Here is an 18,829-nt window from a genome sequence, read left to right as displayed (position 1 = left end):
TACACAGAAGGGTGTAAATGTAGCAAAAAATTCAGAAGGAACTTTTTTAACTAATCAAAATGCAGGCATGGTAAACACCTATTCTAGGAAAATCTGGAAATATAAAAGAAAACAACCACCTGAAAAGGAGTGGGCTGCTTTACTCAGGAGGCAATGTCAGCAGTCTGGATGTGGGTTAGACATTGCAGACTAAGTGGGGGCGGGTAGCTGTTCCTCTGACTCTGACCTTCAACAACCGCCTGTAATGTCTCCCTTGGGAGAAGAGGATTGGTGGCAAGGTGGTTAGAGGGGGGATGGAGAGGTGGTGGACTCTGCTCTGTCCTGCCTGCTTGCGTGGCTTAAACCCTGTCGGTGACTCTTCTGTAGACCGAGTCAAAGGCCAGTCAGTAATTACGGTAAAAACAGAGCCATCTTTCTCCCCCTGTCCCCCCCTCCCCACTGCGGTTGGTTGCTTTGGTGTCTTGTTTATGCCGACTCTGTGTTTTCCATTCATGTTTCTCTAATGCGGTGACAGTGTACCTGACAAAGGACAGATAAGATAGCAAAGCTTTTCACATCAAAACAAAATGCCCCTCCCTTCTTGATTTTGTCAGATCTCTTTTTATGTTCATTCGGACTCGTCTTTGTTTTGTTATCAGTGCACTGGATCCCACGCTGATGAGTATTGACAGGTTGAGTGTGTTCTGCTTTAGGGTGTGGGTGAAAAAGAACCTTCATCAGACAGAATGCAGAACAAGGACAAGGCGGAGGGACATAAAGGCACAGTTGACAAGACGGGTGGGAGTGTTTCCATGCATGTTGCAAGTTTACCTGTGTTTAAAAGAATATGCACACGTGTGAGCAAGTAAATGTATTAGTCCTGCCTCTTTCTTCCTGCAAGATCTTTGCCCTGGCTTGTCTCAGGGATAGTGACCTACTTTGCAGCTTTTGCAAACTAACAAGACATGGTGTGATTGCACTATGCTACACGAACAATACGCAGCTGACAAAGTGGTTAATATAAAACACACAGAAGGCTGAGCAAAATCTTTACGGTTAAGGTCTCTTTAAACATATTTAATCCTGCAACACAGTGATGGTATTATCAAAGCTGGTGTTGTGCAACTGAAAATGAACGGCTTTGTTGACATTATCCAAAGCAGGGCGCAGAGTGCAGTAAATGCCCCATGGGTCACACCCACATACAAAAATGCACACGTTCTAAGGTATCAAGTCCAACATCCCAAACGTAACAACTGCTTACAGAAAAAGAGGCCTCACACTGTAGTACAACTCTCTTGCTTGGTGAAATCATTCAAGCCAAATTTGCCAAAACCAAATTGCTGTCAGTGGGTTTATCTGGCAACAAGTTTTTATAATTTGTGATGAATACCACATCACACACATCTGGTTAACAGACAGAGCTGGGATGAGCCCAAGAAATTTACACAAGCATTATCGGCTAGCCTACTACACTGGATACAAAAATAGCTGCAACTGGAGAAAAAAGGATCGCTTCATTAAATGATTAGTCAATTAAACAATTGTTATATTACTATAAATCAGCAACCATTTTGATAACGTATTACACATTTGATGGTTCCAGTTTTTCTAGCATGAGAATTTGCCACTCTCTCCATCTCTGAGTTTTGGACTATTAGTCAAAAAGCAATTTGGTTGCTTCACACCAAAATGTGAAAAAATGGTTTCCAAGTAGGAGAGGAGAGTTTTTGTCACCAACTGCAAAACAAAAGCCAATCTGAGCAGGGTAAAGACAGGGAGTTAATCTGAAAGGTCAGCGGAGCAACAAAGAGGCCTTGCTAATATGACCACACAGTTATATAATGTTATGCAATCTCTTTTAGCGGCTGTGTATTATCAACTCAGAGCTTGTTATTGTAGAAGCAGTGTGCTGAGATAGCCATCGACATGCTGCAGAAAAGAGATGTTATAAATCTGGTTAACGCATGGACTCAGAGGCAAGAATAGACGTTTTGTTGTCCGTGTTGTGCACATTTCATACTCAGACACTTCCAAAGAAGCCGGCACAAGATCACTCTGATTTAAAAGCATGCTCAGTCTTGCATGCTCCCCAGAGACACTCCCTCACATCATACATGACCAGCAGCACGTGAAATTCATGTGATGAGAGAAGGAAGGAAAGGAAGAAGTGTGGTGCTTAAACCCCAAAGCTCCTACTCAACCCCCGCCTACTATCAAGCACACACTGAGCAGTTGCAACGTGTTTTGTTACTACGCTGAAAACTGTAATAGCCTAACATTTCTAAAAATGGTCATACTGAGGCTGAGAAAAAATAATCACATTTCCATGCAGATTTACCAACGAGCTGCACAGTCTCTACACTGTACCTTATTGCCATTGGGCATTTTGGTCATGTTTAAACGCCATCTGACAGACAGACAGTGACCTGACACGGAGAGTAACCAATAGCTGTTGAAAAAATGAAGGAATGAGTGCTTAGGAACCTCCTACGGCCTCTCCCAGTCCTCTTCACTGTTACATAATCACTTATCAGTGCACTAGGCTTGTCCTTAGATGCATGTTCTGCTGGCTCTGTGGGAAACAGTCTATGTGCACACGTAAGTTTACCCAAGGACAATCGAAGAGTCACCTGTGCACGTGTCTGTGAGTGAAAATAATGTGAAACCGTTGTAGCAAAAGCAAACTGCACTGCGCATGAAACATCAAACAAAACACGCTCACACACACAAAGTTCATCTTCCTGTATGACAGACAGCAAGGACATCTAGCATGGCCTGTGAAATAAAGGTTCAACTAAGGTAACACCAGGCTTAGAAACAATCAGTCAATTCAATGAAACATCTGACTAGTAACTTCCCCAGATGTAGTTAACTGACTTATCAGTAGAACTTATAATAAATATCTATATGATCTCCCTCTTTTCCTTCTGTCAAGTGATTGGGTAATCGTGGCCCTCATCTCAAGCTCTGGCACTCTCAAGGCATATTTCGAAATTATTCTGGATAGAACACCAAACATGCGGTCAGTTAACCAGTACGCCCCCACACCAGTCAGGCCCAAACCACTGTACAGTTGTAGACAGATGGTGAATTCCATTTCTAGTCAAGATTTTGCTAAGGAACGCAAGTTCAGACCAGAGTACAAAAACTGCCTACAACAATTATTTTCAATCACCACAGATTCAGTACCAAATTAGCTTCTAAAACAGGCTTTACAGACACAAGAATGTGTACACATAAACTGGTGTGATAGTTAACAATGTGTTCCTGAATCTTATGGGTTGACTGCACATCTACCCTAAGCTGGAGTTAGATGCCAAGCCAAAGTTTGAATCACATCAAGTGACTGTACAGCTTAAAGGTGATGTTTCTTTCACTTCACATGCAAAACTCCAGAGATTCATAACTGTAGGTGTCACCAGCTTCATCATACCTGCTTCTGGGTACAGGGATGTGGGAGGAGGCGAGCGGTTGTCTCTCTGTCTGTGGTACATGCTGCCCTTGTGCTGCCCTGAAGTTGTTGGCCAGCTCCATCGGTTTCCCTGGGTTTCTGATGTCCAAATGCATGAAGCCACCTGGCAGCTGTCCATTTGTGCCTGGGCAGTGAGTGGGACTGGCTCTCTTCAGGATCCCAGTGAAACCAGTGTCTTTTTGGTCCCCCACACCAGTCTAGATAATCAATCAATCAAAAACACATTAAAGTCAATTTATCTTTGTGAAGATAACTCGCAGAAAGCCTACATCAGTAGCATTATGTCGAGTGATACCTGAGATTTCTAATTTGTGAATTAATCAGACTGGCAGTGGTTTCTTAGGTTAAACTTTTTGTCTTAAAAAAAAGAAAGAAAAGAGAGCAGTCCTTCCTTATCTTTCTTTCCTCTCACTTATTACCCCTAAGATCATTGTACTTTCCGCTAGCCATGAAAATCACTAAACCAACTAGAACTAAAGCAACCCGAGGTTAAGATGCTAAAGTTGTGTATTTCTATTTCCACTGCAGCTTTTCAAAAGATATGCCTGTCAGTCTGAAAACTAAAGATTAGTTAATTTACTGTCACATGACACACAAAAGCAGCATTTCTTCACATTTTGCAAGCTGAAATGAAAAAAAAAATTTAGCATTTTTGCTTGTACATTGACTAAAACGGCTATTAATTTTCTGCCAACTGACAAATTATTGCAGCTCAAATGAGGGCACTCATTGAAGCGTTCATTCATAACACCTACAATGAAGCTTAACTGTCACCATCTCACTGTTATGCCAATATACACAGAGACAGTAACTTATTTTGAATAAAATGCTAATTGACCCATATCAAAAGTAGGTGTGCCCAGCCATCAGTGCATGTCTAATACTGCAGGACAATAAGGAAGTACAACACAAGGGATGCTAAAAATGAACTGCAAAACCAGAAATGCAATGCAATTTAAACCAAGATGCAAATAAAACAGCAGTGCATTGAGGTAAGGAGGGAAGAAGTGAAAAACCGGTCACATGCGTATTTACAAGTAGTAGTTCAGTTTAGTGTGGAGGAGCCGGGCCTTGCTTTGCAGCCAGGAAGCCCACGCTGTAGCTCCACCCTGAAGCCATGGGGGAGGGGGATAGGGTTGTAGTTTGAAGTCCCTGCCCCCCTTTACTGTAAACTTTGCACTCAGAATGAGCCGCCATTTAAAGCGGTTAGATTACGATGTAATTATTCACGACTGAGCATTGACTGGTTAAGTAACAGACGCTCGAAAAAAAAACAAAAAACACAGGAGTTAGTGTCGCTACCAAACCAACAATACAACACAATTTACGGTAGTTGGGAGTTTTGTGCGAGCATCACAGTCGCAACCGTTAAAACGCATGTAAAAGCGGTGTAAATAGCCAAACAGCGCAGTAACAAGCTAACGTTAGATGCCCAAAATTATCCGAACCGCTAACTTGGGTGTACAGGTGACTTTACCGGGCTCCTGAATTCGAGCGCACACGGTTAACACGTCTGAACGGTACTTACTTTTTCCACGTCGTGCAATATTCGACCAGCCGGAGACAGCCCGCTCCCTCTCGGAGAGGTTCTCTCGCTTTTAACCTCCGCCGCCGCCGAGCCACCGTCTATTACAAATTTGTAAAGCACGGGCCTGTGTGTGTACGCCGGCATGGAACCGTTTTTTTCCACCGTGGGGACCCGTGTGTCGCGGAGCACGGAGCGGCCTGGCCGGCAGTTGAATTCCGCCCCGCCGACCCTCGTCCCAACCGACGATTTCTCCAAAATATATTTGGACTCCATGTTCATGACGGAGGCGACAGGAGGCTAAAGAAAGAAAACCAGCTTTCTATAGATTTTAGTGCAAATTGCTGGAGTTTGATACATTTATCAGGATTGTCTCGAGTTGCTGGGTACTGTCTGTATCTTGAATTCTACTCTAGACTACATGGAAAGTTTTCCACCACAGCCGCCGCTGCCACCGCTATCCAGGATATCCAAAAAGCCGCCCGGTCAGAAGGCTAAAATATTGTTTTGCCTCTTTCCTCCAAACGGATGCCACGCCCCCTATGCTGCGCTGCCATTGGTCCGCTGGATACATAAACATTACAGTTTGGCACGCGTCCACGGCGAGGCGGCTTCTGATTGGCTGCACCCACCTTGTCAATCAAGTTTTTTCTTATCCAAGTCCTGTGGGTGGAGGAGAGGAGGGGGCGTGTCCTGCAGTTTACCGGCCGGTGTCTGTCGACGACGAGCCGGTCTGAGAGGCAGGCGAAGAAAAACAGCCTGCAGGCCTCAGAGACAAACTGCGCATTTATATTTTTGCATATCAACTGCTTATTTAGCAGATCGTGAACTAAGAAGCACGAACTTTACTTCACATGCCGGTTATTTTTAATCAAATGAACGGTCTGATTTGTCTATAAGAGTTACAAGCCCTTTGGCTAAGTTGTTTATATAAGTTGTTTATGTTGTAAAACTAATAGCTTAATGTGTACTCACAGTAGCATGGACCAGTATGCAAAGCAATCCAATTCAATAAAGTGGCTCTGCTAAATACAGATACTTATTTGTGAGGCAAGGTTTAGTTTCATGGTTTAAACCTGTAATTTTGAGATTTGTATCTGGTTGCACTGAAAGGTTGACAGGCTTTTGCTCTGAATTGCATTCTGAGATACATTGCATCAAGTTTATTTTACTCTGTTCATGTGCCTTCTGTCAAGTCAGAATATATTCTGATGCAAAAGAATACTCTTATGCAGAATTGATAGAAAGTCAATAGCAATACCAAATAATTCATATTATTAACAGATACAGTATACAGCCCTTCCAACCTGCTTTATTGCTTACTTTTGCACAACACATTGTATTGCAATTTGCAAGCTGCAGTTACTAATCTGAGGCTGCTTCAGAGAGACACTGTAGTGCTGATACTCTTTACAAAGCAATAAGACTACAGGCAAAACAAACACATGTTATAATGTGCCACTTTATTAGAAAAGTAAAAACTCACTTTTAATATTTTATGAAGGTTAATATAAAACATTACAATCTTTTGCATATCTGCACTGTCACACTATATTTTATTATATTCATTATTTTTAAACTAAACCCTGTGCTTTAAGAACATACAACATTGGCTACAGCTGTCACAGCAGTATTGGCCCATAATTATATCTGAAGACAATTAACAAACAGCATCTGTATCTGCATGGAAAGCATGAAACATTTTGCATCCACAAAGTACAACGTGTCTGTGATAACCATCTTTTTTCTCTTTTTTTTCAACAAATATACTGTATACTGTATGTTACATTGGAACAACATCGGAACAGCAACAGAGTATTTTACACATTTACATGATCATACTGTATTTGTGCAATGAACATCTGTCTCGAGCAGTGTGAACAGTGTTCGACAAAATATATCAGATCAGTGCTTTCTCTCTCAGGATAAAGAAAATGTGACACATTAGGTGACAGCCAGAGAAAAAAGGATTAAGTGTGATAGCGATTTCCAGCCGGCATTGTTTACGGGAAGCCTCACCGGAGCTTGTTAAGCGTCTCAGCTGTTGGCCATTTCTCATATCAGACAGTAGTTGAGCCGTTGGTGCATTGTTGATATCAGGACTGGGGTTGGCCTGACCCACAGCCTCTGCCCATCCCTCCTCAACCCCCATATCACTCCCTGAGTCCCTCAGAACTGGACATCAAAGGCCCCTCCCCTGCACAGCGAGGGAGAAAGGTGAAGCAAAGAAAAAGAGAGGTCTGTGTTGGCTATTGGTGGATGAACACAGCTGGGGGAGGGAGTATATGCAAGGGCTGACCAAGTGCAGGCAAAACGTGTTCCCCGATGTGTGTGTGTGTGTGTGTGTGTGTGCCTGTCTGTGTGTGCAAAGCAGGAGGAGGAGGGTCCTTTGGGTCTGTGTCCGTTTCCAGTGATTCTTATCCAGCTTTATACTCGCTGTGCACCCCCACCCCGACTCCATCACTCCTGCTTACCCCAGAGCAGAGTGTAAACAACCCTAAACTCCTAGTGGCTCCTCTCTGTTTCTCTCCTCTGATTCCTACAAGTTGTTACTTTGGAAAAAGAAAAAAATAAAAGAAAGAAAAAAACTAACTGCTGCTTTGCATCACATGGCAAAAAAGTACAACAGAAAAGAGTAACAAACAAGAGATCACTTAAGTACCACAATATTTGTTTTCATCTCCATATATCAAAGCATGCACTTTTTTGATCAAGCAGGAAAAATTGCACCAACAACATAAACATTTTCATGGCAGTGGTATGAGCTATTAAACCAATGGTATTATCGGTTGGTAAGAAAAAAATAACAGTGCATTAAAATACAGAGTGCATTTGTTTTTTGTTTTTTTTACATACTTTATGACACAGTAGCATTTATAAATTTATGTTACTTTCTAAACCCGTCTTCTCTTTGCATGGTTGTCTCACAGTGAGATCATTCAAATGCATCCTCATCCTGTGAGCACTTTGCATCCATCTTCCCCTCTCATCTTTATGCCCATTTATTAAGTCTCAAATGTTTTGTTTTCTCCCTCTATTCATTTTTCTAATGTTCCCCAAAGCTACATGGGAAAGATGTTGTTTGTTATGGAAGAGAACTCAGTACAGAGGCTGGAGACAAGGGTGGGGAGAGGGAGAGGGCAACCTTCCAAAGGACACTCACTGGTAATTTTTATGCCCAGCTCTTTATTTTCCTTGGAGTCCAAGCCTTCTGTTGCTATTTCAACCACCAGACTTAAGTCTACTGAGCTATGGGAGCTCTGGCGAATCAGAACTGTGGTCAGATATGCCCTTTACAGCACATTAATGCACAATTAAGTCCAGCAGTCCCGCAGCTGTCCAGTGCAAAATTACTACAGTCATAAAATCAGATGCTTACAATGCCCAAAAGACATGACATATAAACTCATGAAGTGTCCTGTATTATTTTGGACACTCTTTCACTTCCTTATTTTTGAAAATATTTTTCTCTCCTTCATCCCAGTAATACAGTTAAGGTCCCATGTTGTGAAATTTGTCACCCACGTTGCTCTGGGGAAGTTCTTGCACAAGCCACTCAATGCCCCTGACCTGATCATTTCACCCTGAATGACTCTGACAAATGTGTCTGCGTGGGGGTGAGCTGGGGTGTGTCGACATGCCTCTGGCTACAGATGTTTGTCAAATCTGAGTGTGGATTTTTAACTAATCGCTTGATTTACGAGAAGGTTACATTCGTGAGCAAAATGCGTTTTTATAGCTATCTTGAGGGCTGTTATTGATAAATGCTTATAAGCTTAGGGTGCATTGATCAAAATTTGTGGGATAAAGACAATAGCCTGCACTTACATCTGTGTTTAGGCAGACCTACAAATTATAGGGCTGTGTTTAAACAAAGCACGACAAAGCTGTCTGCCAGCCAATAGGTCAGTGTGCGCTGAGAACCTGTTTCAGATGTTTACTTAGGGAGAGCTAAGCGCTGCAAATCTCTGTGACATCCATATGCTTATATTACACAAGTCCCCCCACCCTAAGGATGAGGCCTGTGTGTGTGTGTGCGTGTGTGTGCGAGAGTGTATATTGGTGACAATACCTAACAGTGTGCCTCGTACTCCTTATATAGCTAATCTGATTGCTACTACCGTATATTTTCATGTGTGTTTGAGTTTGCACAATGCATGCACATTTCTTTTTTCATATATATTAAAGTGTGTTTTTCTCAGGTTGTGAATTACACCACATACTCTTTAAAGAGTACAGTGTTCATATAAAAATAAAGATATCATGGAAAATGATGCACAAACAAGTGAGTATGGCGAGTGACACAGTAGATTGAAGATGTATATTCCAGTCGCATTTTTTTTTTCCTTTTTTTGTTAAAATGTATTTGGTCCATATTTGGGCTGGACTAGGCTTAGGCTGGTTCTGAAGTACAGACCAATCAAGGGAAGTCTGAACCTGGATTAAGACCCTGTTTGTACCTGGAGTCAACACAAATTAGATCCTCATGTTTTTTGACTATAGAGGGCCTTGTGTCTATGTACAGCAACCTGTTGCCCGGTGAACAGGAAGATCCCTGGACTTGGTACCAGTGATTTCTGGGCCCTTTTCTGCCTGTCAGCCAGCTACAGGCCGGTGACATACATCTCCATCCCATCGTTGAAGGTGAAGATGGTGGTAGTGCTGGAGCTGTTGGCCCCTTGTTTCACATCGCTGATGGTCTCATAGAAGTTTTCCCCACCAGGCAGGTTTCGAACAGGAGGGGCGGTGGGTCCTGAGCCTTGAGGTGCCGCTGGTGCTGCCTGCTGCTGCTGCTGTGGCGTCTGCTTCTTTCTCTTCAGAGTTGCATTACCCCCAGTTGTGCTGCTATTGATTCCTCCTTGCTCACGTTTCCGCTGGGTGTCGACACTAGCGTACGCAGGGTCTGACTCGGCCACCGGGGTGGACCAGGACCTATCTCCTACCGGCTCATAGCAGGGCTCCTCCTGGGAACGTGCCTGGCTCTGAACGCCTCTGCCTCGACCCCGAGAACCCATGTTTCCTCTCTCCCCACCAAAGGAGCGCGGAAGGGTCTTTGCCCCATTGTGTTCCATGGGAGGTTTCTTCTTCTGGGTTTTACATACGATGGAGTAGGTGTCTGCAATCTGAGAACACATAAAGGAGGAGAGTAAGGTGTCAGTTAATAACATTGAACTACATTACAGCTCTGTCCTATATTCTATGGGTCACAGCTCCTTAAACAGAAGGTACCTGTTACTTCATTCCCTGCTGTATTTATAGGCAGATGTTTATAACACATCTGATATATAGCCTGCACATGCTGTACTGTGCTGGGATTTAAGACTATGTTTCTGTAACATGTCTCAAGTTTCTGAGTTAGCAATGAGTATGTCCTATATTGATATATGTATGTACTCAGTCTGATTGCATGCCAGGTTCTAAGACAGATTATAGGCATTGGGAGTTAATGTATAATATAATGCTGTCAATTTTGTGCGTGTAAATGATTGTACAAGCAAGTACTCTGTGAATGTGCAATAGTGTTGACAGGGCTTGCTTTGTGCTGTAGCCTGACCTATTTTAATGGGGTAGGATAAGACAGAGTAAACTGTGTTATCAGTCTAGGCAGAGATGGCGTTAGCTTTGCAGTGGATGAACCTGTTAAAATTTCACCACAACTGCTCTGGCAACAGAACAGCAGGGTATGGTGTGAAAGATCTGAACGACAGCCAACTTTGTGGAGAAAAAAAAAGCTAAGTGATGGACTTTGCTCAGATCTCATTTGCTTTGGATGAGGTATGTGTACATGTTTTTGTGGCTAGGTTTGACTGCAGGTGTGTGCTCATGCATAGAGTATGTATGTGCGTGCTCACAGTTCAGCATGTAAGATTTGATATCTAGGCCTCGCAACTGAAAGGCATGTGTGAGGTCTTGTGGGGAATTCTGATAAACCAGTGCTGTGACCTCTGGCATTTCTGTGTCAAAATTCCACAAGGGGAGCACAAGAGCAGAGGACTGTGGGGCATGGTCATGTTTACCTTCCGTGTTCACACCCAGACCAGCAGCTCTGCTCTACTGGCCTCGAGAAACACTGGCTATGCAAACTGTCTCTATTCCGGACCCACACACACACATGCACATACTCACAGATTAGCCTTGTGTTTGTTCCGCTCCCAAAAGACTGAAACCCGAGAGCATACAGACAATGAACAAGACTCTTTCTCTTTATGTATGTGTGTGCTCACATTACCCTTACCTTCTGGTTTCTTTGCATTATATTTCTTACACACTGGTTTTGCAGAGGCAATATAACTAAAGTGCAAACTAGTGTGACTTTATCTGTGAATCTCTCTCCACTTTTCTTTTACTCCTGTTTCTGACAGATCTCAAGCAACACATACCCAACCCCCACGGATCTCTTGTGTGACCCTTTTTGAATAAACAAAGACCCTGACGTATGCTATAAGTGTGTGCAGACAATGTGCAGTGTGAGCGTACATGCAAGCATGTGTGTGCGTTATTGTGTGCGTGCACACAGAATTTGCAGCTCTATGCAACAGAGGAAGGAAGTCACAAGATGATGGGGATTTCAAAACTGGGCTGCAGCTGTTGAGGAAGCCTGTGCATTGTATGTTTTCTTTTCACCTCCCCTCACCCTATACTCCTTTCTGTTGTGTTTCTTCTGTTAGTGCTTTAACTCTCCGCTTAGACACAGGCTTCATTAAATCACAGTTCATTTCTGTATACACTGATTATCCATGGAAAAACAACCATATGCACGACTGACGCATCTGTCTGTGATCAACTTTATGAATAGCAAATATGGCACAAGTTTCCAAACGGTCTGCTAGCAGTTGATATTCATGTGGTAAGACATGCTTTGTGCAACGTGATTGGTTGGGGAAGGCAGCGCCTCCTTATAGCCACAAAGGGAGCGGAGCAGAAGGAAAGAGCGCCAGAGGAGGGGAGGAGATTTAGTTGGGAGTGGAAACTCAACACCGGTTGATGGCTGCAACTGACAAACTCCAGAGGATACAAAGTATATGGGCATGTTAGGGCAACAACAAACTCTTCAACGGAAAAACACAGCAACTACAGGGGAGAAAAGGTTTAGAAAAGGAAAAAAAAAACAGAAAAGAAAGTTTAAAAGGAAGAAAAATAAACTGAGAGACATTGCAGAATGCTGTCAAGGCCAGCTGCTCTCTGTACCAGTCTGATTTGCAGAGGGGGAGTTTTACTGGAGCCTCACCAAAAGACTTAACCCGTTAATCTCCACATGCAGCAGCATCCAAAGTCTTTGACTCAGCACTGGTTTAGACAAGAAACATACCAGCAGCTTAAAACTTGTCAGGACGACTGCTGTACTCCTCTTGCAGTTACAATACAGATCAAACTATCCTTTCATTTTCCAGTCATCTAGATGATCTTTTATGTGAACAAGTTTTGCTCGTGTGATTCAGACTTAAATACCAAAAACTCCCTGAGTTGACAAAGATTCATGGAAAAAAGAAGTGCAGTCAAACACACACTAAAAATAGATGGTGGTCTACTTAGGGAACACAGGTCCATCTACTCACATTGAATGCCACAACTCCCCCCAAAAGGCATGACAAAAGTTTCTACACTGCTTGTAACTCTGGATAATATACTGTCTCTGGCAGAGAGCAAAGAAAGGGGGATTGAGAGTTTGAGAGCAGAGAAGTGGGAGTGGAGTTGCTGCATTTGGAAGTGGATGTGGTGGAGTATGTGGCACAATTTGTAGTTCTGTGTATGTGTGTGTGTGTGTGTGTGTGTGTGTGTGTGTGATTAGACACATACAGGGATATGTGTCTGCCTTATCTGTAACTCAAATCAATCTACTGCTCGAATTTTGCCTGCTCAGGCTGATGATACAAAACAGTCAACCTTTAACAAATAGCTCAATGAATGCAAAGCGATGATTAATTATTCAGCAGCAGGTGATACTGGTGTCCAATCCGTCCAGTCCGTCTGCTTGTATGTGGAGAGTAAACAGATGAGTAGGGGGCTGGGAGATTTGGGTCAAGGTTCAGGCAGGCAGGGAGTGGGGGCGCTGGATCCATGTAACGTAACCTCTGTCTGTAAGTAGAAACCTTGTATGACAAGCAGGTCACAGGGCAGCGGTGTTATGACAGCGTACCCAATCAAATGGGCGCCCCCAACGGCAAACACTGCTGTAATCAGAGACGTGTTCGTCTATCCATCTGCTTGTAGTCATTCCGGTCACCCTCCGGTTTAGCGCTCCCTACCCCCAACTACCACCACGAACACACAGATACGTGTACTACCTCCTTTGCAGTTGGAGGCGATGGGTGTCCCTGTCCATTCTCTCCACGGTGTGGAGGTGGGTGCAAGGTAATGATGTCATCATCCTCTGGAGGCTTCCAGATGTATTGCTCCCCATTGCCAATGAACACTGCTTCCTGGTAAACAAAATGAAATGAGCAGATCAGGAAAGTATTGCACTCATTATCCATAAGTTTTTTTTGCAAAAAGTACATCACACAATTAAAAAGGAGTGATGCGGTACTTTTTAAAACATGATTTAACATGTATGGAAAAACACTGTCTTTCCATACATGTTTGTTGCATAATCTGTTTGTCCTTTGCTTTTCCTTGTTTGCCTTACTCAAGAGAGAAAGGCTGGAAGAAATTGCTGATTGACTGAATGCCAGTAGCAATTAAGTTGAAAGGGAAAAATATTCTGATATCTCAATAAATCCAGTGCACAGACTACAGTGGAGTAAGGGGGAGGTTGTCTCCTCTTAATAAGATATGTGAAATATGATTTGGGAAGGTGCGTGAGCTATACTGAGTATGTTTTATGGATCTGAAATAACCTATTAATTTTGTCAGACTAACCGAAATAAACTTTGAAAACCTTATTTTATGGAACAGGATCTTGCACTGTAGGATTAATGTGAAAGCTTCTGATCTTTCCATCCAAGTTTGTTTAACAAACAGTGTGTTTGTTTGGTTAACAGTTAAACTGTGACCACGTTGGACAGTGTGGGCACATTGTCCAAGTGTGTATGTGTGAGTAAGATTGTGTGTGTGTGAAAGAGTGACAGAGAGAAATAGAGTGCTACTTTTAAAGTAAGAGGTCAGGATTTCATGTAGGGATAACACACCTGCACTGTCAGATTAATATGAATTGCTTTTCATAAATGTGTCCAGTGCTGCTGTTATCACATACTGCATCAATATATGGAAAAACTGTATTTCCATACATGTTTGTTGTACAGCCTGTTTGTTATATGCTTTTACTCATTTGTCTTGGTCAACAGTTAAAGTGCAACAACCACTGACCATAACCTTCTTTGGACCAATTCTAATATGTCCACTTGGTGATTTATTTGTTAACTTAAAAGCTACCTTGTAGAGTGGAAAATAACTAAAAAGAGTCTTGTTAGCAGGCAGCTGTTCTGAGATTAATTTCTAACTGTAATTAAATGTTGCTAGCATCTTAATGCACTTTGTGTTTTTGTTACTAAAATAAGTTTCATTTAAAAATCAACTCTATGTTTTGTGTGTGTTAATAAATGGCTTCTCTGTTTGTATTTTTAGCAAGTTAATCAGTTCTTTCTTGCTCTGTGAACAACTGTTCCACAAGGTTTTATGCAAATCTGTTCCCTCACAGATATCCTGCTGACAGACAGGCAGACCCACTGACATACAAATAATGCTGCCAAAACACAGCCTCCATTTAACTCTGCTGATAGAGGTAATATCAGCAAGATATAAGGGAGGATAGAAGGCAGATCAAAATCACTGATCAGCAAAAAATAATGAACGAGGAACTCAAACTGCTATATTTAAAAAATGTTGAATGAGCACTTCTTTATGCTGTATTGTGGGAATACTGTATGTGACTCATGCTAAGAAACACAACAGTGCATAGACCAAAAAAAAAAAAAAAATGGATGTGATAAAACCTAAGCAACTGCTTTTGCAAAATGTTTACCAGTGCTTGTGATCAAAACCAATTAGTAACCAATTAGGAAACATGAGGTGCACACGCGACTGAGGAGGATGTTTAAAATTTTATATGTTCCTCGTGCGCAGTGAGTGAGTAATAAAAGCCAGGGCAGAGAAAATGGATTCAATATGTGAACAACATTTATCCCCAAACTGGCTGGCTACCTGCTAGCCATTTCTAAATAGACTCGCTGATAGATTCAACAGGAATACACACACACACCCATGTGTGTATATGACCGTCTTTGTGAGGACATTCACTGACATAAGTATATTCCCTTGCCCCTTAAACTTTAACAGTCACAAATAAGTGCATACTCACAACACTAACTTTTATTAAAACTCAATTCTAGTCTCAACCTCCAAATAACCCTTGAAGGGGTGTGAAAACCACTGACGGACGGAAATGTCCTCACTCTTCCAGAATATCCTCAATGTGATGGTTTAAAACTGAAGATCAGTTCTCACAAAGATAGTTGAACAACCACACAAACACACAGGCAGCTGGGCAGCCTGCCAAGCTCTTACATAATCCATCCTTCCACTCCTCGCTCTAATACAGTGCTGCACAGCACAGTGCAAAAGGGTGGAAGAACTACGCATGCACATACATGCACACACATCAACACACTTTCTAGGATTAAGAATGCACAGATTATTAAAAGCACAAGTCAACAACTAGGCTGACAAAATAGTTTGAACACCCTTATCAATCTCCTTAAAGTCGCCTCTTTCCCACAAACGTACAAGTGCATGAAAAATAAATATGACTGCCAGCAAATCCACAGGAAAGGCTGATCACCATCCGATCTTTGTCCCTCTATTTCCCTCTCACAACTGCTTTTGTGATCATAACCACATCCCAACTGGCATGTTTAACTCTATTATATGATTAAAATGTCCCGACAAAAGACAAAATCATAAAAGCAGGAGTTAATAAGGTAGTGAGGTTGTTAATTTTATCAATCACATAATTGTTTCAAATATTTTCTCAGGCTGAGGGGGAATTAAGCAGCTAAAACTCCACCAATACTCATGCCCCGCTTTTGAGACGTTTGTTTGTGCAGAGTGCCCTCTGGTGGTAAACAGACAGATTTACAATTTGGAGAGGTGACTGGGTAATATAATGCGTAATGTTAATATGGAACATATTGATCCAATCATTGCCATACCTTTGGGAAGGAATGCAGGTGAAATGGTTCCAGTGGTTTGCGTGGAAACTCTTGACTGCGATGTAGTGGAGGAGGAGCGGCAGACGGTGACTCACTCACGCTCGATTGGCTGTCTGACTGGCTGTCGGCCCCGTTATTTTCCTTCCTGTTAATCTTGTCAACCTTGAGGTTTTGAATCAGCCATTGAAATCATTATAATCAAAGCTTTGAATGAAAGAACACATCAAACAAAGGTGCACAGAATTAAGTATTTTGAATTTATTCTGCATGCCAGAGGAGTATTGGTACTACTAGCTGGATAAAAAAAATTATATTGACAAATCTTTCCAAATATTTACCATTATTGCGTAGTTTGGGTGAATTTCAAAAATTGTATTTAACAGTTCAGTGTAACACAGAGTAAAACTGACTTAGCAACAAATCAGGACCAAGCATAAAAACACATTAATGCATTTTCTGCATCACCAAGTGAATGCATGTGGGTTCCGTGGCAACACGACACATAAAGTTTGACTACTGTTATTGCACAGCTTTGTTCAGTGGAATTACTAAAGTATGGCTCAGCAGGTCTGTAGATGTAATGCATGGCCTCAGCAAGGTATTGTGTATTACCCATTTGGTGAATCAAAAAACTGATGAAAGGGTGGCGCATCTAACAGTCAACTTAAACCTCCCAAACTCTGAAAGAACCCTCTTTTGAGCAGATTAGTTGTGCAGCATCAGTTACCATGGCGATCTAGTCAGATTAAAAGAGAGCCATCATCGTGGGACTGAAAACTTTGGCTTTATGCGTTTATCAGGTATTTTTGTTGGTACTCTAACAATAGGAGACTACTCTACCAGAGGCAAGCTAGTCCACCCTTAAACTCTGAAGTTGTGGCTGTGAGAAAGATTAATGAACAAAAAGACTCTCAGATATTGTAATTTCCTTCTCACAAAGTCCCCATTGACTATCCATCTAAACAGTTTATGATGATGTAAATGATTTCAGTGTAATCCTTGACTATTAAACAATGAGGTTAGATGTCACCGTTTTTGTGTTTTCATGTTTGGTTCAGGAGATATGATGCAAAATACCTAATTTGCTTAAGGCGGAAAGTTTCGTGCTTTTGAAAAACTAAATATCATTTCCTGGAATATATTTTTTTTCCTTTTACAACATACAGCCCAGTGACATTTTAAACTAGCAATGTTCACAAAATCAAACTACTGCTTTAACTGAATCAACAAGGACAGCAAGTCCTCTTTAATTACCACCTGAAACACTTATATGGTAATAATTACCTTTCTGAACTTCCGTATGGAAGCATACTCAGCAGCAGATGGATCTTGAATGACCAGTGAATTGACAGAAGACATAGGGGACCTGTTGGCCCCACTCACTCCGTTACCTCTCCCTGCCATTGGTCCATTAATGGTGCCGTTGCCCCTGCCATTCCCTCTTCCCTGTGACGAAAAAATAGACATGCACAATTCTTTGTTTTACAAACAAATTACAGTCATAAACTCAAAACTTACAGATTCGAACCACCCTGAACAAGGCCTAGTCGATACCATTTAACACTACAGAGGCAGTTTTGCACTTAAAACTTATATAAACAAGTCAATGATGCATGTCACCTGCAGGCAAAGAAATAATTAGCTGTTGTAGCTGCTTATTGCTTGCAGATGCATCATTTTATTTATTTTTTGCTGCATATTATACTTTTTTTTGGGACATCAACACATCCACTAGTTATTTCCATGTCTGATTACTTTCCTTTCCTGTTGGTAGAACAGATTGGCATGTGTAGAACAGGTTTAGTAATCACTACCACACCTCCAAAATGAATGGAGTTTTCTGTCTGATGAATGTATGAGTGTATCCAAGTTCAGTGGTTTGCATGACACATTTAAAATAATTGTCTTAATACATCATCACAACAAGCATTTTTTTAAGTTTGTGTGCATGTACGTACATTTCCATTTCCATTACGAGCTCCGCTGGTATGAGCTGGGGGGCTCTGAGCAGCTCTGACTGTAGTCGGAGTGTTGGCTGATGTGCTCGGTGGGGCGGAGGAAACCTTGGAGCCCGCGTCGCCTTCCCGAACACCTACACTTTCGTACAGGCCATCATCCAGGTAATGGGTGGGAGTGGGGTTATTGCGCAGGCCCACCTCAGTGTAGGTGTGGTCTCTGGCCTCCCCTCCTCCCCCACCTCCTCCTCCTCCATCTCCTCCTGTTTCCCCTCCTCCCCCTTGGCTGGATCCCTGGGGACTGGTGGGGATCTGGGGGAGCTGGCGTCCATGGGAGGGCCTCAGGTCTGTCTGAGACCGCCGACTGTGGAGGAGCAGGAGGTCCATGCTGGCTGGACGACTCTTACTAACAGCTGCATAGACAGAAGGAAGAGGAGAAGGTGGGGAAGAAAGAAAGCCAGACAGGTTCCATGACTGAAATAGTGCCCAGGGTAGTATATCACTTATTGTCACATACGAACCGTTAGTCATTACTTACAGTTTCCATTGCAGGGAAAACGATTGATCTCATGCAGCCTGGTGTCAGATTTACTCATGGAGTTCAGTTTCGGATGCCGCAGCGTACCCTGCTGTCACACATATATGGGCTTGTCAATACAGGCATAAAACATGCAAACACATGCATGTGCATATGTATACACAAACACATACTGAGGGAGGAAGTTTAGAGGGAAAGGAGCACAACTAG

At 42.4% G+C, this 18,829-nt stretch overlaps 2 protein-coding genes across 4 annotated transcripts in view; both read right to left on the bottom strand.

The window, feature by feature from the left end:
• The window catches only part of slc2a4rg (SLC2A4 regulator), a 39,190-nt gene extending 33,728 nt beyond the window's left edge, over positions 1–5,462 (bottom strand). Inside the window, exons 1-2 of one of the 2 annotated variants that reach the window (XM_023278633.3) lie at positions 4,983–5,462; positions 3,416–3,651 (exon numbers count right to left, since the gene is read on the bottom strand). In XM_023278633.3, coding sequence (XP_023134401.1) covers positions 3,416–3,651; positions 4,983–5,261 — 515 coding nt within the window. In that variant the 5' untranslated portion in view covers positions 5,262–5,462. The remainder of the gene's footprint in view (positions 1–3,415; positions 3,652–4,982) is intronic. The other variant, XM_023278636.3, reaches the window with a different exon arrangement.
• A 961-nt stretch (positions 5,463–6,423) lies between these two features.
• The window catches only part of LOC111574190 (uncharacterized), a 42,377-nt gene continuing 29,971 nt past the window's right edge, over positions 6,424–18,829 (bottom strand). The window contains exons 4-9 of one of the 2 annotated variants that reach the window (XM_023278630.3): positions 18,620–18,707; positions 18,085–18,494; positions 17,411–17,572; positions 16,127–16,288; positions 13,265–13,399; positions 6,424–10,102 (exon numbers count right to left, since the gene is read on the bottom strand). In XM_023278630.3, coding sequence (XP_023134398.2) covers positions 9,584–10,102; positions 13,265–13,399; positions 16,127–16,288; positions 17,411–17,572; positions 18,085–18,494; positions 18,620–18,707 — 1,476 coding nt within the window. In that variant the 3' untranslated portion in view covers positions 6,424–9,583. Of the gene's footprint in view, positions 10,103–13,264; positions 13,400–16,126; positions 16,289–17,410; positions 17,573–18,084; positions 18,495–18,619; positions 18,711–18,829 lie in introns of both variants that reach the window. The other variant, XM_023278629.3, reaches the window with a different exon arrangement.

The sequence above is a fragment of the Amphiprion ocellaris genome, chromosome 8 (genome assembly GCF_022539595.1).
Source record: "Amphiprion ocellaris isolate individual 3 ecotype Okinawa chromosome 8, ASM2253959v1, whole genome shotgun sequence".
NCBI classification, from domain to species: domain Eukaryota; kingdom Metazoa; phylum Chordata; class Actinopteri; family Pomacentridae; genus Amphiprion; species Amphiprion ocellaris.
The sequence above is the reverse complement of the archived record's forward strand: the minus strand, read 5'-3'. Positions and strand labels throughout refer to the sequence as shown.